Source organism: Somniosus microcephalus, chromosome 1 (genome assembly GCF_052327205.1).
Source record: "Somniosus microcephalus isolate GS21.2 chromosome 1, FLI_Smic_1.0, whole genome shotgun sequence".
NCBI classification, from domain to species: domain Eukaryota; kingdom Metazoa; phylum Chordata; class Chondrichthyes; order Squaliformes; family Somniosidae; genus Somniosus; species Somniosus microcephalus.
The window spans coordinates 53,781,388-53,808,526 of NC_140987.1; the positions used below are offsets into that span (position 1 = coordinate 53,781,388).

At 48.1% G+C, this 27,139-nt stretch overlaps 1 protein-coding gene across 2 annotated transcripts in view; it reads right to left on the minus strand.

Moving 5' to 3' along the window:
* Nucleotides 1-1,077: 1,077 nt before the first annotated feature.
* Nucleotides 1,078-27,139, minus strand: part of ufsp2 (ufm1-specific peptidase 2) — a 186,592-nt gene continuing 160,530 nt past the window's right edge. For both annotated transcript variants that reach the window (XM_085981385.1, XM_085981395.1), the window contains 3 exons: nucleotides 26,121-26,197; nucleotides 24,261-24,385; nucleotides 1,078-1,329 (listed from right to left, as the gene is read on the minus strand). In XM_085981385.1, coding sequence (XP_085837511.1) covers nucleotides 1,246-1,329; nucleotides 24,261-24,385; nucleotides 26,121-26,197 — 286 coding nt within the window. In that variant the 3' untranslated portion in view covers nucleotides 1,078-1,245. The remainder of the gene's footprint in view (nucleotides 1,330-24,260; nucleotides 24,386-26,120; nucleotides 26,198-27,139) is intronic.

A 27,139-nucleotide genomic window follows, 5' to 3' on the forward strand; every position in this document is an offset into this window, starting at 1 on the left:
AATGTTTTTCCTCATGTCGCTGCTGGTTCTTTTGCCACAGCATTACTCAGTGTTAACTAAAAATACTTGGACCAGATGGAAAATATAAAACCGTGCAGAAGGGAGTATCTTCACCACGCGGACTGCAGCGGTTCAAGGTGGCGGCTCACCACCACCTTCTCAAGGGAAACTAGGGATGGGCAATAAATGCTGGCCTTGCCACCGGTGCCTGCATCCCATGAACAAATTTTAAAAAAGGATTCTGAGAAGAACATTTGTGGGGCACTGGCTGTTGTCATGAATGAATCATTCAGTTTTGGTAAGGTTCCACAGGACAGGAAGCAAGCAAATATGGTAGCTATGTTTAAAAGAGGGACAAATCTGACGCGGGCAACTTCAGGTCCATCAGCCTAATTTCAACAAGTGGGTGAAGTAGTGTCTGTATAGGTTAGCAGGGAGGGAAACCTCAAGTCTCCATGACAGCAATGAAAATGATGTTTTTAATTAAAACAGTAAAATATCAAGACTTATTCTTTCTTTAAAAAGATGGATTACTTGAACAGTAAGTACTCACTACACTTTCTTCCCTCTTTAAATCATTTGTCCCACACTAATATATCTGATATATGGTCTTAATGTTGAGAGTTTTACCAATCAAGATTTCTTCAGCCACATCAACTTCTGTCTCATCAATCTACCTGTAGTTTGGAACAATTTTTACTCGGTATCTGGATAATAACACCTTATTTGTGCACTTGTGTAAGTTGTGCTGCATAATAGCTAAGTTTGTATTATTGGACCAAATCTGTTGTAGGTGGTTTTACGATGTCTAAATACAGAAGTATCATCTTTAATTCCTGCCCGCATCTTTAAAATGGATGAGGTTTCTTACGTTTTAGTAGTTTCTTTGACTCCAGATTTAGCGTTTTATTAAAAAGCAGACAAATTGATTCACACACCCGCAAATTACTAAAGAAACCATAGTGCAAGTCAATCAACTGTCTTTCAATAAGAATGTGACCTGAAGTGTAAAAGAGTGTCTTTACAGATCGACTATCCTGCATATGAAGCTGTTTAAGCAATAAAGTAGTGAAGATATATTTAGCTGCTGTTTTTATTGCAGTACTATACAAAACACGTACTCAACACTCAAGTTCTTGTTTAGTTTGAAGTACACAATGACTGTAAGAGTCCTGTGCATCTGAATATTCTGTTCCTTTCCAGTCACAGCTCTATAAGCATATGCACTCCTGGGTGGTGGTGGCTTTAAACACCCTCTGGTCTCTGAGGCAGGCAGACGTTATAAGGTTCCGTCTGATCCCAGAATTCTTCCGATTTCCACTCGATACCCTGAAACACACAAGATAAAATGGTTACTTACAATAAACGTGAATTCCAGTAGTAGAATCATCCTATTTAAAAATGTGTATGGCTGTTTTCTGGCTAAACTAATGATTAAGATAGAAGTTTCTGCCTTTTCACATGTTTGTGCTGCATTTAAGCTATTCGGGAAACTTGTCACTGTCCCATAGCAGTTTGAATGGGGAGAGGGGAGGTGGAGAGAGAAGCCACTCAGGCATCCAATCTTGTGTCAAGTGCCATGAATCCTTCCAACAACTGAATCTCGCAACACCAGACTTCCACCAACACACAACTTTTCAGATATGAAGCCTGCTCCAGACCCAGCACAAGAGCTTGATATAACCATATCTGTTGAGATGAAACTTGCTACAAGATGGCAAAATGTATTCTTTGTGCAAAGAGACTGAGATACAGCTGAGCCAGGCCCCGTCTACCCTCTCATAAAAGATCCCATGGCACTATTTCGAAGAAGAGCAAGGGAGTTATCCCCGGTGTCCTGGCCAATATTTATCCCTCAATCAGCATTACTAAAACAGATTATCTGGTCATTATCATGCTGCTGTTTGTGGGAGCTTGCTGTGCCCAAATTGGCTGCTGCATTTCCTACATTACAACAGTGACTACACTTCAAAAAGTACTTCATTAACTGTAAAGCGCTGTGGGAGATCCAGCGGTTGTGAAAGGCGCAATATAAATGCAGGCTTTTCTTTCTAAGCATAGAAGCACTCTGCTATTCTCAGCTGCGATAGAGATTTAACAGCAGCCATGAAGCTGCACCTCTTTAGCCACGCTACACAAAGCTCGTATGGATGGGGAGAAGGTATAGCGAACCTCTGGAGCACCTACAAACTCCTTCAGCATCAGCCACAAATTGATCCAATACTGCAGGATTCACTCTCTGGTCTGGCTTTAGATGAGTGAATCAAGGTTGTCGACTGGTACTCAGCCAATTTAATCACCTCCACTGGCACCTTAGCTCTAGAACAGGTTTCGATCAAGGTTGACGGACCGTGAGCCCAGAAACTTGTTAAATCGATTTAGCTTTCCAGGAGGCTAGCCTTTTCTGAAATGCTAATGGTTACCCCTATATGTCTTATTTAACATTTATATAAAATCTATTATACAGGAAACTTTGGTTTATCCGGAGGTTATATGTCCGGAATACTCGATCTAACGGCAAAAATCAGGAGCCGTTTTCTATAACTTTTTTTTAGTTCTCGTTGCTTTTTTTTTCCCCCCCAGTCAGGCACTGCAAGGTCTGTAGCTATAGCAACAGCTTCAGCTAGAGACGCTTGCAGCTGCAGCCGACTGTTTTGAAGCTGTTGCTAAGCAACAGGGTTTGTTGATTCACACGGAGCTTTTCAGTTCCGTATGTTTCAACATTAACGCTGGTATGTCCGGCACTTTTGATGGTACGGCACCAGCTCGGTCCCGTCAGTGCTGGATATCAGAAAGTTTCCTGTACCAACTTAGATGACTAGTGTGCTCTACACAAGATCACCATACTACATTAGTGTTTATACCGCTGTTCACTTATTTTCTCTAATTACTTTGTTACCGCAGTTTCTTGCAAAATTCTGAAATAAACAAAAGACAGCATTCTGAGGTGTCAAATTTCTTAGTTTTAGTTGAGAAATGTCTCAAAACGAATTCAAGATCATGCGGACAGCCACAGCAATCAATTTAGTCCATAAAAGTCACACAGAGCAGACATGTCAAGTGACTGAACAAGCTTTTGGGGCAGGGGATGGAGCCATGTGCCACAATGAGCAAGAGGCCTGAACGATTAAATCACTTCTAGATCAAACAGCATCGTAAGCAAATGCCATGTCTGTTACTTTTTAAATAAGCATTTCCACAAGGCAAAATTAAGAATTTTGTTTAATATTGTCTTCTTTAATTCTGTCACAGTACCCAAGGGGTTAAAAACCAGCTTCACTCACATTAAACATACCCCAGCTTAACTTGACACAATTGGCATGCAGGGACAAAGCTATTCAATTCAAATCTAAACAACATCTATTATTTGTCCAAATACATGTTTAGCAGTTTAAAAAAAATCAGTTATTCAATTCTGATTGATATATATCTTCAAACTGTCTTGTTCAAATCAGATAATCTATCTGAAGCCCTTCAAGAAAGATAGAACAGATCAATGATGTAGACAGCTGTGGTGGAAGATTTAAACAAATTTAGCAGGGGGAGGGGTACCAGGATGAAGCATTAGAATAAAGAGTAATTCAGAATTAGAATGGATCCGACAGGGGGGAGGTGCGAGGCAGACTAAGATGGGTTTGGAGTGCATGTGCATAAATGACCGGAGGATGGTAAATAAGGTTGGGGAGCTACAGGCACAAGCAGCCACATGGGATTATGATATAGTGGTAATAGTGGAGACCTGGCTCAAACAAGGGGAGTAATGGGTACCTAATATTCCTGGCTACAATATATTCAGGAAAGATAGGGAAGGAAAAAAAAGGAGGGTGTGGCAGTATTGATCAAAGATACAATTACAGCACTAGAAAGGGATGATGTACTTGAAGATTCAAAGACAGAATCTACGTATTTATTTAGCATTAAGGAACAGAGGAAATATTACATTGCTGGGTGTATACAATAGGCCACCAAATAGTGGGAAGGAGATAGAGGAGCAAATTTGCAAGCAAATTGCAGAAAGATGCAAGAACTTTAGAGTAGTGATAATGGGGGACTTCAATTATCCTAATGTAGACTGGGGAAAATAACAGTGTAACTGGCAAAGAGGGGGAGGAATTCCTGAAATGTGTGCAAGAGAACTTTCTTGATCAGTATATTTCCACCCCAATGAGGAAGGAAGCAGTGCTGGATCTAGTTCCGGAAAATGAAGTGGGGCAAGTATTTCAGTTGGGGAGCATTTTGGGAAACAGTGATCACAATATCATCATCATCATAAGACGACGATGACTTGCATTTATATAGCGCCTTTCACGATCAACGGTCGTCTCAAAGCGCTGTACAGCCAATTAAGTACTTTTTTTGAAGTGGAGTCATTGTTGTAATGTGGGAAATGCGGCAGCCAATTTGTGCACAGGAAGGTCCCACAAAGAGCAATGTGATAATGACCAGATAATCTCTTTTTGTTATGTAGGTTGAGGGATAAATATTGGCCAGGACACCGGGGATAACTTGCCTGCTCTTCTTCGAAATAGTGCCTTGGGATCTTTTACGTTCACCTGAGAGAGCAGACGGGTCCTCGGTTTAACGTCTCATCCGAAAGACGGCACCTCTGACAGTGTAGCACTCCCTCAGCACTGAATTGGAATGTCAGCTTAGCTTTATGTGCTCAAGTCCCTGGTTTTGAGTAGTTATTGAAAAGGACAAGGAAAACTCAAATGTGAAAATATTCAACTGGAGCAAAGCTAATTTCAGTGAGTTGAAAAGGGATCTGACCCAAGAGGATTGGAATCAAAATTGGCAGGTAAAACAGTAAATGAGTAATGGCAGGCCTCCAAAGAGGATAGTTCGGGTACAGACTAGACACATTCCCATGAGTCATAGAATCATAACGGCACAGAAGGGGGCCATTCGGCCCATTGAGTCCGTGCCAGTTCTCAGTAGAGCAATCCAGTCAGTCCCATTCCCCCGCTCTATCCCCGTAGCCCTGCAAATTTATTTCCCTCAAGTGCCTATCCAGCCTCCCCTTGAAAACATTGCGTGTGTCCGCTTCCATCGGCAGCGAGTTCCAGGTCATCACCACTCGCTGCGTAAAAAAGGTTTTCTTCACATCCCCCTGTATCTCTTGCCCAAAACCTTAAATCTGTGTCCCCTGAACACAAGGACTCATCAAACTACACAGAATATCAGTGTTTGACAGCTTCACAGAGCTATCAAATGCTGACATTTCTTCTTTCAAAAAATCTTGACAGATGGCCCGTCATACGTTGACGTGCTCGGTCAGTGACTTCTCCCTAATTGGGTCAATCTAACCTAATCTGACCTAACAAGGTCAATCAGGGGAAAATCCCGCTGGTTGGGCAGAAGCTGATGGAGGCGGGATTGAAAGCCGGCAAGCAGCAGCCCCGCCTCCAAAAGCTTCTCTTTGACAAAATCCAGCCCAAAGCAGTTGTTTAATTTCTCTGCCATTTCCTTATTCCCCATTATAATTTCTCCTGTCTCAGCCTGAAAGAGACCCACATTTACTTTCGCTAATCTTTTCCTTCTTACATACCTATAGAAGCTTTTACAGTCTGTTTTTATGTCTCTCGCTAGTTTACTCTCATATTCTATTTTCCCTTTCTTTATCAATTTCTTGGTGCTCCTTTACTGAATTCTAAAATCCTGCCAATTCTCAGGCTTACTTCTCTTTTGTGTAAGAACAGTGCAAGAGGCCGAGGACAGAGAGGTCAGAGTGGGAGTCGAGCGGAGAATTAAAGTGACAGGCGACCGGAAGATCGGGGTCATGCTTGCGGACTGCACGGAGGTGTGCCGCAAAGCGGTCACCCAACCTGCGTTTGGTCTTCCCAATGTAGAGAAGACCGCATCGTGAGCAGCGAATACAGTATACTCAATTGCAAGTACAAGTAAATCCTTGTTTCACCTAGAAGGAATGTTTGGGGCCCTGGACAGTGGGAAGGGAGGAGGTAAAAGGGCAGGTGTTGCATCTCCTGCGCTTGCACAGGAAGGTGTCGTGGGAAGGGAAGTGGGTGTTGGGTGTGATAGAGGAGTGGACCAGGGTGTCGCGGAGGGAGTGGTCCCTTCGGAATGCTGAAAGGGGAGGGGAAGATGTGTTTAGTCGTGGTTCTGGGAGGGAGGGGAAGGGGTGAGAGCAGAAGTGCAGGAAATGGAACGGACATGGTCGAGGGCCCTGTCAACCACGGTTGAGGGGAATCCTCGGTTGAGGAAAAAGGAAGACATATAGGAAGCACTAGTATGGAAGGTGGCATCGTCAGAACAGATGCGATGGAGACAGAGAAATTGGGAGAATGGAATAGAGTTGTTACAGGAAGCGGGGTGGGAGGAAGTGTAGTCCAGGTAGCTGTGGGAGTCAGTGGGCTTATAGTGAATGTTTGTCAAGAGCCTATCCCCAGAAATGGAGACAGGGAAGTTGAGCAAGGGAAAGGAAGGGTCGGAGATGGACCATGTGAAGGTGAGGGAAGGGTGGAAATTGGAAGCAAAATGAATGAAACTTTCCAGTTGAGAGAGAGAGCAAGAAATGGCACCAATGCAGTCTTCAACGTACCGGAAAAAGAGGTGAGGGAGGGGACCCGAGTAGGACTGGACCAAAGAATATCCCACGAAAAGGTAGGCATAGCTCGTACCCATGTGGGTACCCATAGTGTGCTGTATGTAACCTGTTCCACCTTAAGAGAACTTAAGCCTGTTCCACCTTAAGAGATGTACTACTTTCTCTGGCTGCTGTATACGTAATACCGGTGGTGACCACCGGTATATAAGCACTGTGTAGTAAGATGTATTTCAGATATAGTCCTGACCTCCAACCAGTAAAGACCTGTTGAACTTTAATCTTGTAGCCTGTGTGTTATTAATTACAACTAGAACACACAGACTTTACAGTGGCGACGAGTCAGATTCTTACCCTGCGGCAGTTATATCCACGGCGGCTTCGTCCACTGAACGGACGTCGAAGAGAGGTTTCCACCCTCATCACCCTGCTGGAAGACACGTCGCGCGGCAGACATCGAGAAACCAGAGTGCAGAAGACACCCTGAACTCGAAGCCTCCATCAGCGGCCGTCAGCTATCTTCTTTCTACCTCGGTAGTGGGTAAGCCGGGCAGCGACGCGACCAGAAAATCAGTCACGTTGGCTGTACAGACGGGGAGGGAAGACGGAGGAATAAGGGCGGTGAGATCGATCACGACCGGAGATAAGGGCCGGGCCGCATTCGGGCCGAAAGGCGCAGTGCGGGGACATCGATCGCGGCTGGTGATAAGGGCCAGGCCGCATTCGGGCTAAAAAGGCGCAGCGTCTGGGGGCAACTGAAGGCGCGAGAGCCGCGGTGAAGCGGAGACAGCGTCGGGGGAAGGGTGGAGACCGCCAAGCACGGGAAAACCGCCATTTTGTAGGCGGAGGACGAAGAAAAGAGCGCGGAAGCCGCCATCTTGGATAAAAATAAAAAGAAATTAAATTGCAACGATGCCTAAACATGGGAACATTAATACCTTTGATAGCGACATCGAAGATTGGGCTATGTATGTAGAACGCATACAAAATTATTGTAAAGCAAATAAAATCCCAGATGCAGAGAAAGCACTAACATTATTAAACTTAATGGGTGCGGAGACATACGGGCAATTGAAACACCTTGTATCACCAGATGAACCGGCGGATAAGACGTTCGAGGAGATTGTTACTGTCCTGAAAAATCACCTAAACCCCACGCCGCTGATGCTAGCGGAACGATTTAAATTTTACAGCAGAAGGCAGCTGAAGGATGAAAGCAATGCTGAATATTTAATGGAATTGCGTAAGCTAGCAAAGTACTGTCAATTCGGAACGAGATTGACAGAGGCGCTACGAGATAAATTTGTGTGTGGTTTATTAAAAGAAGATACACAAAAGCGATTGCTCGAGGAGAATGAGCTGACGCTTGAGAAAGCGGTCACTATGGCAGCAGCACACGAAGCCGCAGCGAGAGGCACGGCAGTAATGCAGCTACGGTCACCGGAACTCAGGACAAATAAATTGGGTTTGAGTACTGTAAAATGTTATCGTTGCGGAAAGACAACGCACGATCAGAACCAGTGTTGGTTTAAAAACCAAGAATGCAGAACGTGTGGCCGGCTTGGCCACATAGCTAAAGTATGCCGGTCAGGAAAGAAGACCAGCAACAAAAAGTCACCGCAAGGAAAATACATAAAGGTACACAAGGTGACAAAGAACAGTTCGACCGAACAGAAGTCAGATTCAGACGCTAGCAGTAATGAACTGGGTAGCTTAAGAGTACACAACGTTGGTAAGGATGCAGATCTCCAGACAATTTGGGTCACCCTTCAGATAGCAGGAGTCCAAGTAAAGATGGAATTGGACACTGGATCGGCATTGACGGTCATGAATAAGAAAGATTACAAAAGGTTATTCCAACATATTCCCCTACGGGATACGGAGATTATATTGAAAACCTACACGGGGCAAAGAGTGTACCCCGTCGGAAAGATAGAGGTAAAAGTGGTCCACAAGGGCGAAGAAAGCCAAGTAATGGACTTATATGTGCTACCTGAAGGAGGTCCACCACTACTGGGACGGGAGTGGATTAGGAAAATGAATATGGACTGGCACTCCTTGAAGGCACGAACGGTAGATTCCGGGGAAACAGATGTCAAACCTAAACGATTGTCCAGAATATTGGATGATGCTAAAGAGGTGTTCCAGCAGGGACTGGGAACACTGAGAGGAATTACGGCAAACATCAAGATTGATGAACACGCACAACCAAAATTTTTTAAAGCCAGGCCTGTACCCTATGCAATACGACCTACTGTAGAAGCGGAACTGGAAGCGCTAGAACGTTCAGGTGTACTGTCTAAGGTAGATTGGAGTGAGTGGGCTACGCCCATTGTTCCCGTTATGAAACGTCCTTCGAGCAACAAGCCAGGAGAACCAGGGAAGGTTCGCATCTGTGGAGATTTCAAAATCACCGTTAATCCGGTGCTTCACACGGTGCAGTATCCGCTTCCGCGGATTGAAGATATTTTTGCTTCGTTGTCTGGAGGGAAACACTTCACCAAGATAGACCTGGCGCAGGCGTACTTGCAGATGGAGGTTGAAGAAGAGTCACGCCAATACCTCACGATCAACACGCATCGAGGTTTGTACCGGTACAATAGACTGGTTTTTGGAGTGGCATCGGCTCCAGCAATTTGGCAGAGGGCCATGGAGCAGGTATTACAGGGAATTCCAGGCACACAATGTTACCTGGACGATATTCTGATTACAGGTGATGGTGATGAAGAACACCTCGCAAACTTGGAACTGGTGCTCAACAGACTGAGAGAGTATGGACTTAGAGTTAATCGGCAGAAATGTGAGTTCATCCAGAAGCGGATCTCGTACTGTGGTCATGTCATTGACCGGGAGGGGCTTCATAAGTCTCCTGACAAGATAGAGGCAGTTGTAAAGGCTCCCGCTCCGGATAATGTCTCTCAGTTGAGGTCGTTTCTAGGATTGATTAACTATTACCATAAATTTCTACCAAATCTATCCACGGTACTGCACCCGCTAAACGCTCTTTTACAGAAGGGGGTACCATGGGAATGGAGCGAAAACTGTAAGAAGGCATTTCGCAAAAGCAAAGAATTGATCACCTCAGAGGAAGTGTTGGCTCACTTCAACCCGACACTGCCTATTCGGTTGGCTTGTGATGCTTCTCCATATGGTATTGGGGCAGTACTCTCACACAAGTTGCCAAATGGCACGGAAAGGCCAGTCGCGTTTGCATCCAGATCATTGACCTCCACTGAGCGCAACTATGCGCAGATCGATAGGGAAGCTCTCAGCCTTGTATGGGGAGTGAAGAAGTTTAATCATTACCTGCAGGGCCAAAAATTCACACTTCTGACAGACCATCAGCCGTTGGTATCCATTTTTAACCCTAAGAAGGGTGTTTCAGTGATGACAGCACAGCGTCTCCAGAGATGGTCCCTTTTCCTAGGGGCACATCAATATCAAATAGAATTCAAAGGTACGAAGCAGCATGGCAATGCTGATGGGCTGTCGCGCCTGCCACTACCTGAAGAAGAAGAAACGACGAAAGTTGACCCTGTTGAGTTATTTCATTCGACCATCATCGAGTGTTTACCAGTCACCAATGCAAGTATTGAAAGAGAAACCAGGAACGACCCGACACTGTCCAGAGTCTACGAGGTGACAGTGAAAGGATGGCCAACACGTGGTGATCCTCTGTTACCGGCATTCTCGGCAAGGCGAGACCAGCTGTCCGTCTGCCATGGTACTTTGATGTACGGGACAAGAGTGATTATTCCTCCTAAGTTAAGGGAAAGAGTTCTAAAAGAACTGCATGAAGGTCATCTGGGGGGAGTTAAGATGAAAAGTCTTGCTAGGGCTTATGTATGGTGGCCGGGTATTGACCAACAGATAGAGGAGTTGACGAAAAGCTGCGCTGGGTGCCAAAAAGTGCAAAATGCACCTCCGATCGCACCACTACACCCATGGGAATGGCCTTCAGCCCCATGGCAACGCGTACATATTGACTTTGCTGGTCCATTCATGGACTCCATGTTCCTAATTGCGGTGGACGCACATTCCAAATGGCCAGAAGTGATCAAGATGAATACCACTACTTCAGAAAAGACAATTGCGGTGTTAAGAACAATATTCGCAAGGAACGGATTGCCAGAACAGATATGTTCGGACAACGGACCACAGTTCGTGTCGGAAGAATTCCAAAAATTCTTAAAGAAGAATGGGGTGAAACATTATACCTCTGCCCCATATCATCCAGCGACAAACGGGTTGGCCGAGAGATTTGTCCAAACATTCAAAAAGGCAATAAAGGCCATGAACGATGATCAGATTCCGCTACAGCACAAGGTGGACAATTTCCTAATGGCATATCGAAACGCCGCTCATGCAGTGGCTAACCAAAGTCCTGCCATGATGTTTTATAACAGGAGGTTGCGGTCCAGGTTGGACTTGTTAAAATCAAATGTGCGGAGGGAAGTGGAAAACAAACAGTTCCGGCATATTAATAACAAGTCCACTCGAAGTTTCGAAGTAGGACAACCAGTGTTGGCAAGGGGCTATGGAAACGAAAAATGGCAGCCCGGAACAATTCGGGCCAGACAAGGACCTCTGATGTACACAGTAGATATTGGTAACAATGTGATAAGGCGTCATGCGGATCAACTGGTAGAATCAAGAGCAAGAGTCGAACCCATGGTTGCGACAGAGACAACTGTGGAAGACGTTAATGAACCTGAAGCATCTACCTCGGCAGGGACTGTACCTGATGATGACGTCCAATACATAGGGAACCAACAAGCAGAGTCACCTCAGCAACAAGAATCAGAGACCACTGAAAGACGTTATCCAGGCCGAATCAGAAGGCCTCCTGAGAGACTGAACCTTTGAACTGTTTATACCTGAAGTTATATATGTATATATGTTATGATGTTATGTTAAATGGGGATATGACTATTAAGCTAAAAAGGGAGGATTGTGGTGTATGTAACCTGTTCCACCTTAAGAGATGTACTACTTTCTCTGGCTGCTGTATGCGTAATACCGGTGGTGACCACCAGTATATAAGCACTGTGTAGTAAGATGTATTTCAGATATAGTCCTGACCTCCAACCAGTAAAGACCTGTTGAACTTTAATCTTGTGGCCTGTGTGTTATTAATTACAACTAGAACACACAGACTTTACACATAGCAACACCTTTTATTTGGAGGAATTGAGCAGAGTCAAAGGAGAAGTTGTTCAATGTGAAGACAAGTTCAGCCAGGCGGAGGAGGGCGGTGGTGGATGGGGACTGGTTGGGCCTCTGTTCAAGGAAGAAGCAGAGCGCCCTCGGGCCATCCTGGTGGGGGATGGCGGTGTAGAGGGACTGGACGTCCATGGTGAATAGGGCCAAGAAACTGGCTTATGATAAATGTCAGGTTCATAATTCAGTTGAGAACCAAGCTAAATACAAAAAATACAGAGTAGAACTGGAAAATGAAATAAGAGGGGCAAAGAGATTAGCAGGTAACATAAAAAGGAAACCCAGAAGTCTTTTATAAATATACAAATAGTAAAAGGGTCGTCAAAGCAAGGGTGGAGCCAATTAGGGAACAAAAAGGAGATGATCTTGTGGAGGCAGAGGGCATGGTTGAGGTACTAAATGAGTACTTTGCATCTGTCTTCACTAAAGAGGAGGATGCGGCTAAAGTCATAGCAAAGGAGGAGATAGTAGAGAAATTGGATAGGATAAAAATAGATAGAGCAGAGGCACTTAAAAGGTTGCAACACTCAAAATAGAAAAGTCACCCAGTCCAGATGGGATGCATCCTAGGTTGCTGAGGGAAGGATGGAAATTGCGGAGGCTCTGGCCACAATCGTCCAGTCCTCCTTAGATATGGAAGTGGTGCCAGAGGACTGGTGGATTGCAAATGCTACACCCCTGTTCAAAAAAGGAGAGAGGGATAAACCCAGCAACGACAAGCTAGTCAGCCTAACATTGGTGGTGGGGAAACTTTTAGAAACAATAATCCGGGACAAAATTAATTGGCACTTGGAAAAATATGGGTTAATAAATGAAAGCTAATGCGGAATTGTTAAAGGCAAATCGTGTTTGACTAACTTGATTGAGTTCTTTGATGAAGTAAAGGAGAGGGTTGCTGAGGGTAGTGCAGTTAATGTTGTGTATATGGACTTTCAAAAGGCACTTGCTAAAGCACTACATAATAGACTTGTTAGCAAAATTGAAGCCCATGGTATTAAAGGACATGTGGATATGAAATTGTCTAAGGGATAGAAAGCAGGTTGTTTTTCAGACTGGAAGGAATTGTGCAGTGGTGTCCCCAAGCAGTTGATATTGCGACCACTGCAATTTTGATTTATATTAATAACCTGGACTTGGGTATATAGGGCATAGTTTCAAAGCTTGCAGATGACACAAAACTCAGAAATATAGTAAACAGTGAGGAGGATAGTAACAGACTTCAGGAGGACATAGACAGACTGGTGAAATGGGCAGACACAAGGCAGATGAAATTTAACACAGAGAAGTATGAAGTGATTCATTTTGGTAGGAAGAATGAGGAGAAGCAATATAAACTAAATGGTACAATTTTAAAGGAGGCACAGGAACAGAGAAACCTGGAGTTGTACATACACAAGTCTTTGAAGGTGGCAGGACAAGTTGAGAAGACCGTTAAAAAGGCATATGGGATCCTTGACTTTATTAATAGAGGAATAGAGTACAAAAGCAAGGAAGTTATGCTAAACTTTTATAAAACACTAGTTAGGCCCCATCTGAAGTATTGTATTCAATTCTAAGCACCACACTTTAGGAAGGATGTCAAAGCCTTAGAGAGGGTGAAGAGGTGATTTACTAGAATGGTACCAGATTATGAAACACTTCAGTTACATGGAGAGACTGCAGAAACTGGGGTTGTTTTACTTGGAGCAGAGAAGGTTAAGGGGAGATGTGATAGAAGTGTCCAAAATCATGTATGGTCTTGATAGAGTAAATAAGGAGAAACTGTTTCTAGTGGCAGAATGGTCGCTAACCAGAGGACACAGATTTAAGGTAATTGACAAAAGAACCAGAGACAACACAAGGAAAACATTTAAGACAGTGAGAAAATAAAAAGAACCGCAGTATTTTGCTATTGTGCTATATAAGGATGTTGTTTATATCATAGTTTAACACAGCATTGGCAAACCATTATTTTTTTACTGCACAAAAAGCTAGCTAAGCTTAAATATTATAAAAATGTATGTTGCGTTACTGATTCTATTCGCTTCTTCATTTGCTGTTTAATTTATTTGTTTGGCAGTCATAGCTGTAGTCAAAGTCTCATGTAGTATTGCTCTGCCAACATTCAAAAGGGAGAATCACGTGGGATAAAACCAGTAGATGAAATAAAGTGAACATGGTTCTCTGTTTAATCTCTGGGGCACACTACGAATTTAACTAGATATTTGGACAATACCGTCTGGGACATAGTGAGCTAAGGCTGACCTAAAAATGTAGTTTAGTACGTGGAGCCAGTTTGAAAAAAAATTACACATGTATTGGAGAAGCAACCTAAATCATTCAAAACATCAAAGCGGATTTGAGTATTATCAACAGCATATACACGGTTCCCTATAACACTCAAAAACTAGACTCGCATACACTAAAAAATCAGACCCCCTCCCCCCCCACACTAAAATTGGCTGACTGATTCTCTCCTCTTCCTGGCCTGGGTTGGTGCGTTCTACTCAATCTCTAATTTTCTCCACCGCCTTCTCCCTAAAGTCACTCGCTCTTCTCCGATTGGTTGCAGCATTTGAACTTCCCAGGCTTGGAGGAGTGACAAAAGTTGCTGTCTCACTGGTTTAAATCAGCCAATGAGCAAGCAGTCTTTTCCAATCCCCAGGCCCACAAAGTTCAAAATGTTACAACTGAAGAAACATGCGCACGAATGCGTAAATAAAGCACTGGCCCAGAGCTCCAAGGGCTGGATCTGGTCTTCGGGCCCTGTCTTGGACATCCCTTACTTTGCAGTTCTGCTGGCAAATCCAAGAGTTAGTTGGCAACTATATCCTGAGAACAGAGGCTCCTGGATTGGGAAAGACTTTCATGATCAACAACGCTTTTCCTGCAGGGGGTTTTGAGGCAGATGGGAAATGAATGTTGAATGTTTAAATGTCTTAATCTAAATGTACACTCTCGGGAGCCGCAAGCCTACATTTTGTTGTACTGCACTTGTGCACTAGCAATGACAATAAAGTTGATTATGATTATGATTATATCATGTGGTAGCAGACCCTCTGAGGACTAAATACTGAATGAAAGGTCATCGACCTGAAACGCTAACTCTGTTTCTCTCTCCACAAATGCTGAGGCCTAGAAATTCAGTATCGCCACGTTTGGGGCGCTATAGTCGAGCGTGCGCTAAATTTAGCGCCTGGCGCAAATTATCGCCACCTTAAGCGAAATTGAGTTGCTTCGCCCCAAGAGGTTCTTGGTGCGCTAAAGCAGGCGCTGCACGACTATCCTAAGGCGCTAAGCCAGAGAGGCGAGGCGCTACCACCTAGGGCGGGCGCAGCGCTGGTGCGGCCAGTTAGCGATTGCAGGCAGACACGCTGGCGCCGGTCACCTCTTAAAGGGGGAGGGTCGATTTGGCTTGCAGCCACGCCCTGCACATTGGAGCCCCGATTCTCGGCCTGGACAGACCTGCTGCGACATTGTAACCCCTAGGACCATGGAGAGGGCCAGGGAGCGAGCGCAGCGGTTCAGTGAGGGGGCCCTGAAGGTTCTGGTTGGCGCAGTGGAGCGCAGGCGATCTATCCTGTTTCCGGACAGTGGCAGGAGGACGCTGCCCAACGAATATCGAAAAGCTTGGAGAGAGGTGGCACACAGAGTGACCTCCAGCAGCATGGTACAGGAAACTTTGTGTTATCCGGAGGCTAAATGTCTGGCAAGCTCGAGCCACCGGCAAAGATCAGGAGCCACTTTGTTAAGTTTTTTTTCTTCTCGTGGGTTTTTTTTTCTTCTCGTGGCTTTTTTTTCCAACAGTCAGGCTCTGCAAAGTCTCTCTGAAACTGTTGCTAAGCGACAGAGACGCTTCCAAGGTACGGCTGACTGTTTAGAAGCTGTTGCTAAGCAAGTGTTTGTTGCCAGATACGGAGCTCCGTATGCTTCAACATTAACGCTGGTTTGTCCAGCAGTTTTGAGGCAACGGCAACAGCTCGGTCCCGTCGGTGCCGGATAGCACAAAGTTTCCTGTACCTAGGACCCCTGTGCAATGCAGGAAGAAGTTCAACGACCTCACTCGGGTTGTCAGGGTGAGTAACCTTTCCAGTATCCTCTTCATCCCTGCATGTGCACCTCACTTTATGGCCAAGGGTCCTGAAAGCCCCAATGCCCAGCCCTCATCCAACACCTATGGGCCTTTCATGAAACTCACATGCTCATTCACCTCTTTACACACTGTAAGGGCTATTCGACCATGAGAGACAGTGCAGCCAAGATCAGGGCTTCACACTGTAAGGGCTATTCCACCATGGGAGGCAGTGCAACCAAGATCAGGGCTTCACACTGTACTGAGAGCCCATCCTTTCTCTTGCAGGGTGATGCGCTATCAATTACATATAAAAGACTGAGAGTTAAGAGAGTAACTAAAGGCTTTTATTAACAAAAGAATGAAGGTCTGCCTCGAGTGGTCGACCGGTCCAGAAATACAAAGGGCTGGGGAGCAGTCACCTTTATACTAGGACTTGTGGGAGGAGTCAGCCGAGGCATGTCCACAGTGGAATACAAACAGTGGTTTACCACATTCACCCCTTGTTTAAAATTGAGTCCGGCGGGGTGAAGTGTATTAAAAGTTAGTGTATTGGAGTCTCTCCGGAGGTCTTGTCTGCCGCTGTGATCGGCGTGGCGACGGCAGGGGTAGTGGAGCTTCCGGCGTCGAGTCCTGCGTGGGCTGTGGCACAGGCGTGTCGTCCTCGTAGATGTCGAGCGGGTCGCGGGGCCCAGGCCTGCCGTCTGCTGGGGCTGGATATCGGATCGTGGGGGGGGGGGGGGGGCGGGTGGTAGTGAGTAGTGGGTTACTGCGGCCCCTGAGGGTGCAAGGTCTCTTATGGAGACTGTGTCCTCCCGCCCGTCCGGGTATGCAATGTAAGCATACTGGGGGTTGGCGTGGAGGAGGTCGACCCTCTTGACCAGGGGGTCCGTTTTATGGGTCCTCACGTGCCTTCTCAGTAGGACCGGCCCTGGGGACGTCAGCCATGGCGGTAGCGATGTCCCCGATGTGGACTTCCTTGGGAAGACAAACATTTTCTCATGAGGGGTGGCGTTAGTGGCAGTGCAGAGCAGTGACCGAATAGAGTGGAGCGCATCGGGGAGCACATCCTGCCAGCGGGAGGTTGGAAGGCCCCTAGACTTTAAGGATAGCAGGGCGGCCTTCCAAACTGTCGCATTTTCTCTTTCCACCTGTCCGTTCCCCCGGGGGTTGTAACTGGTGGTCCTGCTTGTGGCAATACCCCTAGTTAGCAGGTACTGACGGAGTTCTTCGCTCATAATGCTCATGAGCCCCGGTCGCTATGGATATAGCTGGGGAAACCGAACAGGGTGAAGAGGTCGTTCAGACATTTAATGACCGTGGCACTGGTCATGTCCGGGCAGGGGATGGCGAACGGGAAACGGGAGTACTCATCAATAATATTGAGGAAGTACACATTGCGGTCGGAGGAGGGGAGAGGCCCTTTAAAATCAACGCTCAGGCGCTCGAAGGGGCGAGTGGCTTTTATCAGGTGGGCCCTGTCTGGTCTATAAAAGTGCGGTTTGCACTCAGCGCAGACTTGGCAGTTCCTGGTCATGGTCCTGACCTCCTCAATAGAGTAAGGCAGGTTGCGGGCCTTGATGAAGTGGAAGAACCTGGTGACCCCCGGGTGGCAGAGGTCATTGTGGAGGGCCCGCAGTCTATCGATCTGCGTGCTGGCGCAGGTGCCACGCGATAGCGCATCCGGGGGTTCATTGAGCTTCCCGGGCCGGTACAAGATCTCGTAATTGTAGGTGGAAAGTTCGATTCTCCACCTCAAGATCTTGTCATTTTTGATTTTGCCCCTCTGCTTGTTGTTAAACATGAAAGCAACTGAACGTTGGTCAGTGAGCAGGGTAAATCGTTTTCCGGCCAGGTAGTGCCTCCAATGACGCACAGCCTCCACAATCGCCTGGGCCTCCTTCTCAACAGCGGAGTGTCTGGTCTCCGGGCCTTGGAGGGTTCGTGAAAAGAAGGCCACGGGTCTCCCCGCCTGATTGAGGGTAGCGGCCAGGGCAAAGTCGGACGCGTCGCTTTCCACCTGGAAGGGGATGGATTCGTCCACTGTGTGCATGGTGGCTTTGGCAATGTCTTCCTTGATACGGTGGAAGGCTAAGCGGGCCTCTGCCGTCAAGGGAAAAGAAGTGGACTTGATCAGCGGATGGGCCTTGTCCGCATAGTAGGGGACCCACTGGGCATAATAGGAGAAAAACCCTAGGCACCTCTTCAGGGCCTTGAGGCAGTGGGAGTTCCATAAGGGGACGCATCCGGTCGGGGTCGGGGCTGATGACTCCGTGTTCCACAACACAGCCAAGGATGGCGAGGCGGTTTGTGCGGAATATGCACTTCTCCTTGTTATATGTCAGGTTCAGGAGTTGGGCGGTGCGGAGGAGTTTTTCGAGGTTTGTGTCATGGTCCTGCAAGTCACGGCCGCAGATGGTCACATTGTCCAGATATGGGAAAGTGGCCTGCAACGCATTTTGATCTACCATCCGGTCCATCTCCCTTTGGAAGACGGAGACCCCGTTGGTGACGCCAAAGGGAACCCTAAGGAAGTGGTAGAGGCGGCCGTTTGCCTCAAAGGCAGTATACTGGCGGTCCTCAGGGCGGATAGGGAGCTGGTGGTACGCCGATTTCAGGTCAATGGTCGAGAAGACGCGGTACTGCGCAATCTGGTTGACCATATCAGCTATGCGGGGGAGTGGGTAGGCATCCAGCAGGGTGTAGCGATTTATTGTCTGGTTGTAGTCGATGACCAGGCGCTGCTTCTCGCCGGTCTTAACAACCACAACCTGGGCTCGCCAGGGGCTGGTGCTGCCCTCAATAATCCCTTCCTTCAGGAGCCGCTCCACTTCGGTTTTAATGAAAACCCTGTCCCCGGCACTGTATCGCCTGCTCTTTGTGGCGATGGGCTTACAGTCGGGGGTGAGGTTAGCAAACAGTGGGGGGGGGGGGGGGGGGGGCGGTGACTCTGAGTGTGGAGAGGTTGCACCTGGTGCGCGGCGGGCAATTTGGGAGCTGCTGGCTGCGGACTGTCAGTGGGGGTAGGGGTCCACCGTACGCCATCGTAACACTTTTAAGGTGGCACTGAAAATCTAACCCCAGCAGGACGGCAGCGCAGAGGTCGGGCAGGACCAGAAGTTTAAAATGATCGTACACGGTCCCGTCTACTACGAGTGTCACTACGCAGTAGCCGCCGATGTCCGCCGACTGGGACTCGGAGGCCATAGAAATCCGCTGGTGCGCAGGCAGGACTGGGAGAGAGCAACGCCACACCGTGTCGGGGTGGATGAAGCTCTCCGTGCTCCCAGAGTCAAAAAGGCAGATTGTATCGTGGCCATTTACCTTAATGTCCATTGTGGAACTGGCCAGCTGGTGCGGTCTCGCTTGGTCCAGTGTAACGGATGCCAGCGTAGGGGTCGGTGTGTCGCTGCGGGTATCAGATGAGGCGGTGTTGGGGGCCTGCTGCGTTCCGGCTGTCGTCCAAGATGGCGGAGTCCATGATCCCCATGTGGCTGGAGGCGTCCAAAATGGCTGCTGTACCGGTGGTTCGCACATGGCCGGGGAGGCCCAAGATGGCGGCCCGCATGGCCCACACGCGGCGCTGCTGGGGTTCGGGGTGGCTTTGGCCCTGCAGACGTTAGCGTAGTGTCCCTTCTTCCCGCAGCCCGAGCAGATCGCGTTTTTCGCCGGGCAGCGCGCTCTGGGGTGTTTTGCCTGGCCACAGAAGTAGCATTTCTGGCCTTGGGGCACTGCTGTCTGGCCTTGGGACACTGCTGCGGTAGTTGGGCCGTTGCTGGGGTGTGGCTGGGGTGGCACGGCGCTATGAGGCGGTCCTACCGTGTCCCAGGCTGTCATTCCCCGCGGCGTCCACGGTGCAGAGGAGTAGGCATCCATGCCCCAGTAGGCTGCATCTAATGATAGTGCGAGTTCAGAGGCCTTATTGAGGTCGAGGTCACTCTGCTCCAACAGTCGCTGTCGGGTGTAATTGGATCTGTGGCCCGCTACAAAAGCGTCCCGGATAAGTTCCTCTGTGTACACGGCGGCCTTTACATCCTTACAACCACAGGCCCGGCCAAGCATACACAGTGCCTGAAGGTATTCCACGGTCGATTCCCCAGGTTGTTGTTTACGACTCCGCAGAAGGTGCCTGGCGTACACTTCGTTCACTGGGCGCGTGTACTGGTCCTTGAGGAGCTTGATAGCGTCCACGTACGAGGTCGCGTCTTGGATGACCGAGTACACTCGGTGGTTCACTTTGGAGGTCAGGACATCCAGTTTGTCCTCGTCCGATTTGATTGCTGCGGAGGCGGTCAGGAATTTTTCGAAACACTTAAGCCAGTGAGTAAACTTGGTGGATGAGTCCGCCTCCCGATGATCTAAGTCCAGGCATGCTGGTGTGAGGATCTTCTCCATTATAAAAATTTTGTTAATAAAATTGATGCGCTATCAATTACTCATAAAAGACTGAGAGTTAAGAGAGTAACTAAAGGCTTTTATTAACAAAAGAATGAAGGTCTGCCTCGAGTGGTCGACCGGTCCAGAAATACAAAGGGCTGGGGAGCAGTCACCTTTATACTAGGACTTGTGGGAGGAGTCAGCCGAGGCATGTCCAGGCATGTACACAGTGGAATACGAACAGTGGTTTACCACACAGGGCAAGCTAGCGCACAATAGGAGGCAGCAGCAATGGACCGGGGGAGGCCGTCCTGAACTTAAAGACCTCAGCGATCTGGAGCAGTGAGTGGAACGGATTATGGCAGGCCGGATGATTGGCCCCTTCGCCACTGGAGATGCCGACCCCGTTCTGGACAGCAATGGTAAGGTCATCACCTTTTTGACCTCTCTCCTTCCACTTGTGCCTCACACCAGCATCCTTTGCCACAATCGAACCAATGCAGTGCATTGCAGCACTCATGCCTCCCTCGCTGCCGCCCTGTCCTCACGCTAAAGCAACTCTTGTACCTCCCTGCTTTCAGATGCTGATTCGCCAGGTGAGGAGGCGGGCCCTCAAGCTGCCACTGTGAGTGATTCTGCAGGCGAGGAGGAGGAAGAGGAAACCGGACCATCAGTGCCACCCTCAGCCGAGGCAGCCCATGGCCATAATGGGGACACGTCTTCCCTGGAGGGGAGCAGGGGGGGAAGGGTCTGAGGAGGGTGAAGGTCCGGGGCCCAGCGGGCTGCAGCAACGCGGGGGGGGGGGGGGGGGGCGGATAGGGAAGCTCGGCGGCCTTCTCCCCGGAGGGAGAGTCTGGCCTCCAGTCCTGCTACAGTGAGCGCAGAGGAGGTGCGGCTCCTCGCTGAAATGGGCGGCCAGGCGGAGCACAGGCACACTGAGCTCATGGCTGCAGTGGCAAGGATGCCTGACTCCATAGAGTCACTGGCAAGGAGTGTACAGGAATTCGGGGCAGCACAGGCAAGGAGTCTGCAGGACTTCAGTGCAGCACAGGCGGCTTCCACGCAAGTGCTTAGTTGTGCCATGCAGTCACTGGCTGGTCTGATGCAGACACAGATTAGGGCCACACGAGCACTGCTGCCACCCTCGCTGGATCGGGCAGGATTCGCCGGGGGCCCTCGCCGCGCCGCAACAGGCCAGCAGTCTGTGCTTCAGCAGATTGCTGCGCATGCTTCAGTGCTGTCCCGTGCGAGTGCCAGTGTGTCGTCCGACCAGGGAGTGCCTGTGCTTTGTCAGGATGGCAGCATTCCTGCTGCCAACACTGTCACTCCTCCACTGCAGCTGCCACCACCCGCAGGACAGACTGCTGCCGCCCATGCAGAGTTGGAGCAGTCAGCAGCCGGGCCTTCCAGACCCAGAGCTGGTCCAGGCCTTCCCCCAAGGGCATCTGCCAACTCACTATCTGACACTCAGCAGCCTTCCCCCAGCCTTGCTGCAGCCGCTGGGGTCCCATTGCGGAGGAGCTGCGGGGTGGGAAGGGGCCAATCTCACAAGCAAGGCAGATCACCTTTGCAGGCCAAAAAGTAGGAGTTGTGGCAAAATGCTGTCATTTTTTTTTAGTGAAGGCCGAGGATCATGGTCATTTTTGGTCAACTCTTTTGTTCATTGTCTCCAGGTTGTGAGAGCCAGTTATGTGTCTGACTTTTTTGGGGGGTTTCTCTGTATTTGTTTGTCATGCAGGAAGGGCACAGAGTTTGCTAAATAAATAATTGTCTTTATTCAGATTGTGCATGTTTGCTCTTTGAACTTTTTGTTGCCTTGACCGGCTCAGGGTTTGTGGAACGGTTCCATTCATGTTCTTTCAATGGCACAAGCCATTCCCTCAGAGGGGGCCTAGAACCGACTTGCAATAAGCCGCTGACGGACGGCCCTTGCACTTTGTGCCTCCCTCCCGTCTTGGTGCTCCTCCTCCTCCTCCTCTGGTGGTCCTCCACTGTGTGCTGGCAGTGGCTGAGTCCTGAGGATAGCCAGGTTATGCAGCATGCAGCACACTACAACGAAATGGGAGACTCGCTCAGGCGAGTACTGAAGGGCTCCCCCGGAATGGTCCAGACAGCGGAACCGTTGCTTTAGCACGCCGATTGTGTGCTCAATGATATTCCTGGTCGCTTGATGGCTGTCATTGTATCGTTCTTCAGCAGGGGTGCTGGGCGCACGGAGCGGGGTCATCAGCCAGGTGCACAAAGGATAGCCCTTGTCCCCGAGAAGCCAAACTCCTGGGTGAGCCGGGGCTTCGTAAAGGTCTGCCACAGAAGTCTGGCGCAGGATGAATGCGTCGTGGCTGCTGCCTGGAAAGCGGGCATTGACAGCTAGTATCAGCCATCTGTGGTCACACACCAACTGCACGTTCAACGAATGGAACCCCTTCCGGTTGCGGTAATCCTCGGCATTCTCTAGAGGCGCCCGCAAAGCCACATGCATGCAGTCAATGGCGCCCTGGACCATGGGGAAGCCCGCTATTCTTGCAAATCCCATTGCGCGCTCTTGCTGCTTGTCCAGGGTCATGGGGAAAGAAATGTACTGACGTCTCCTTTTGAAGAGGGCATTCGTTACTTGGCGGATGCAGCAATGCACTGCGAACTGGGAGACACTGGCAATGTCCCCAGTAGCAGATTGGAAGGAGCCGGTGGCATAGAAGTTGAGAGCCACTGTCACCTTCACTGCCTCCGACAGAGACGTCCTGCTCCTCAGCTGAGGCTGCAGATCTGTCTGACGCAGGTGGCAGAGCTCAGTGACCACCTCCCTTCTGAATTGAAGCCTCCGAATACACTGCTCCTCAGACATGTTGAGGTATGAGAACTGCTGGCGGTATACCCTGGGAGGGTAAGGCCTCCTGTGCCGACGCCTGTTGGCCCTCCTCCGTCTGGCCATGATTGGCACTTTCTCTCAGTGTCTCTGAGCCCTCTCAATGCAATGGAGAAACCCACCGTTTCCACCCATTGCAGCCCCCATAATACGTGGCCACTCAAGGCTGTGGCACTGAAAAATCAATCCAACTGCAAAGTTCTGGGCTGAAGCCAGAAGTACCTGTGCAAGCGCTGACTCAATGCAGAAAGCTCTCTCCCTTTGTCTCTCTGCAAATCTCTCTCTCGCACAGGAGTGGTCCAAAAATGGCTACCGCTAAGAAGCCAGGAAGAGCCCCCTTTAAATAGCGCCCCCCCAGCCCCACAGCGACTGAGAACCGTTCCAGTCAACCAGTCGCTGGGAGCGCCAGGCGGAAAGGGGGGCGCCACTGAAGTTCCGGTTCGGGGCGCACCAAGGGCGTTGTACCATGAAATGACGTAAGGATCTGCGCGCGCAGCTGAGCGGGCGTTGCGGTTTTGCGCCGACGCTAAATGTCCGCTCAATTTCGCGAGAGGCGCAGATCGCGCCGCGCCTGGGCGCTAGCCGCTTCGCGCCCCACTTATCGCCCTCTTAAGCCGCTGGAGGCTGCCGCTAACAACTGAATTTCTCCCCCTGAGTGTTTCCAGCATTTTGTGTTTCTATTTCAAATTCTGAATGAATCCTGGCAAATGGAGGTGCATTAAGCAAAGTCATCCTGCCTTCAAGGAAAATGTCCCCTGACAAAACCTATAAAATTTAATGCCTGGTATGGCTATGTAAAGCAGCATTTTTCATTTTAACAAAATAATAGAATGTTAAAATTAGGATAAACATCTCTGAGTAATCAAAACCTCCCGGTCAGATGGAAGTTAAGAACATTTGACCTGAAATAACGCAGAGATAGGGAAATAGATTCTTACAGTTGGGGCACAGCAATGTGCAGCTAAAATTGGCCATGTAAAGCAATTGAAAACAGCGCTTGATTCGGAGATGGAGTCTCATTTAAGACAGCCAAAAGGTTTTTAAAAAAAAATTCAAATTGATAAAACAATTCACGATTATAAATGATTTAATAACATCATCACCTGATTTGATTCCAGCAGGAAAGCCCCTTTTAAATTTTATACAATTAGAAAAATAATTTGTGCTGCTGCTATTCCTCCACATACCCTTTCAATTACACTGGCCCAGTCATCCTCTCCTGTGTAATGTGCATCTAAGATGAGGAATTTTGTTTTGCCCGTGTTTTCATTCCATGCCACTCCTAGAACAGTATGTGCGAGAGGTTCACCACCTGTTTTATAAAGTAAAACAGCAGCAATAAAAGTCAGAACAACGGAAGTTAAGGAATCAATGCACAAATGTGTGGCTGCACATATAAGTAGGTTATGTCCTGCATTTAAACAGTGTGGATATACTTGTACAGGAAACTTTGGTTTATCCAGAGGTTGTATGTCCGGAATACTCGATCTAACGGCAAAACTCAGGAGCCGTTTTCTATAAGTTTTTTTTGTTCTCGTTCTTTTTTTCCCCCCAGTCAGGCACTGCAAGGTCTGTAGCTATAGCAACAGCTTCAGCTAGAGACGCTTGCAGCTGCAGCCAACTCTTTAGAAGCTGTTGCTAAGCAACAGTGTTTATTGTCAGATACGGAGATGAAAACCTCCGTATGCTTCAACATTAACTTTGTATGTCCGGCAGTTTTGATAGATCGGCAACACGCCAGTCCCATCGGTGCCGGATATCACAAAGTTTCCTGTATTCTAATCTACTTTCAAATATACAGTACAATTGTTTAAAATAAACCGCATCAGTCATGAAAAGTTAGGATCAGAAAAGGTAATTCAGCTCATTTAAAAAAAAAGAAATTGGTTGTTTTACAGATATAACATGCAATTCTACATACCATATCCTAACTGACACCAAGACCCGTTCAACAATCACCCCTGCGCTCAGTGACCTACATTGGCTCCCGGTCCAGCAACGCCTCGATTTTAAAGGGAGGAGTGTGATGGAATACTCTCCACTTGCCTGGATGAGTGCAGCTCCAACAACACTCAAGAAGCTCGACACCATCCAGGACAAAGCAGCCCGCTTGATTGGCACCCCATCTACCACCTTAAACATTCACTCCCTCCACCACCGGCGTACCGTGGCTGCAGTGTGTACCATCTGCAGGATGCACTGCAGCAACTCGCCAAGGCTTCTTCGGCACCACCTCCCAAACCTGCGACCTCTACCACCTAGAAAGACAAGGGCAGCAGGCACATGGGAACACCACCACCTCCAAGCTCCTCTCCAAGTCACACACCATCCTGACTTGGAAGTATATCGCCGTTCCTTCATCATAGCTGGGTCAAAATCCTGGAACACCCTCCCTAACAGCACTGTGGGAGTACCTTCACCACACGGACTGCAGTGGTTCAAGGCGGCGACTCACCGCCACATTCTCAAGGGAAATGAGGGATGGGCAATAAATGCTGGCTTTGCCAGCGATGCCCACATCCCATGAATGAATATAAAAAACAAATTCTCAATGTCGTTTTCAAATCCCTTCATGGCCTCGCCCTTCCCTATCTCTGTAAGCTCCTCTAGCCCTACAACCCTCCGAGATCTCTGCACTCATCCATATCTGGCTCTTGCGCATCCCCAATTTTTAATCGGTCCACCATTAGCAGCCGCACCTTCAGCTAAAATAAATACTAAAATTCGTCACAACTCTATTAGTTTGAGTTTCTTCATAACACTGGTATTTTGAGGTTCTATCAAGAACTGTAACTAGGATTTCCGATCCTAATTTTGAGTTGGCTGAACATTACTGTGTAAAAAAGTCCCAATCCATTACTTCTCTAGAGCACCTCTGCTAATTACTTTTATGCAAAAGAGCCATGTTAAAAATATTCAATTTACATAACACCGCATAATAAAAGGTCTCTCTCGCTTTACACAATTTACCAGCCATATTTCTTAAGCAGAATTAAAATAAATGTTCAAAAATAAAGGAAAATATAGGAATGAAATCACGCACTTACCAACCATAATTGGAGTTCCTTGCACCTTGAAATGTTCAGAAAGCTCCCTAGCTGACATAGCAATCTCAGAACCTGTGCTGTAAAAGTTAAAGCATTTCCTTTATTTCATTTTTGTTGAAAAAAACATTTTAAATCAAGAACACAAATCCTTCAGTTCTGCTGTGTGCCACAACTTCATACAAGAAATGCTAAACACAAAAGCATGCACTTTCACCATAAATATGTTGGGATGTTGGATTTTATTCCTCTACTAGTTTCAATATATCCCAGTTAACCATTATGCCATTTAGTAAACAAATATCAGATTTGTATCCAAATTCAGACCGAAACCAACACCTAAATAATTCATACGAATGTCGAATTTTCAACTGGCCCAAACCCAGCCTAGTTTTATGTTTGAGACCAGGAGCAATTTAGAGGCATGAGGAGAAAATAGGTATATGGGACTTAACACCCAAGTTCCACTGCTTTCCCCCCCATGTTTCTGTATCAATACATCCTCCTATACAATGTTTTCCTCCCATCCCACTTGACTGCTGTGTGGTCACCAGCTGAAGAGCAGGCCCGAGACCAGAGGCGGCAGACCGGAGCGGGAGCGGAGTGAGAGCTGGGATAAAGAGCGTGGCGAGAGCAGGCCCAAGACCAGAGGCGGCGGACCGGAGCGGGAGCGGAGTGAGAGCTGGGATAAAGAGAGTGGCGAGAGCAGACCCGAGACCAGAGGAGCTGGACCTGAGCGGGAGCGAGAGCTGGGATAAAGAGTGTGGTGGGAGCAGACCCGAGACCAGAGGAGGTCTCGGACCTGAGCTCGAGCTGGGATAAAGAGCGTAGTGGGAGCAGACCCAAGACCAGAGGAGCTGGGCCTGAGGGGAGTGGAACTGGTAGCAACTCAACACAGGCAGAATTTGAAAGAGTGACATCAGAGTAAAAAACCTAAAGTGATGTCAGCACAAGGGAAGGAGCTGATTGGTGAATTGCTGGTGAGTGTTATTTTAAGTTTTAAGTTTATTTCTGCTAAGATA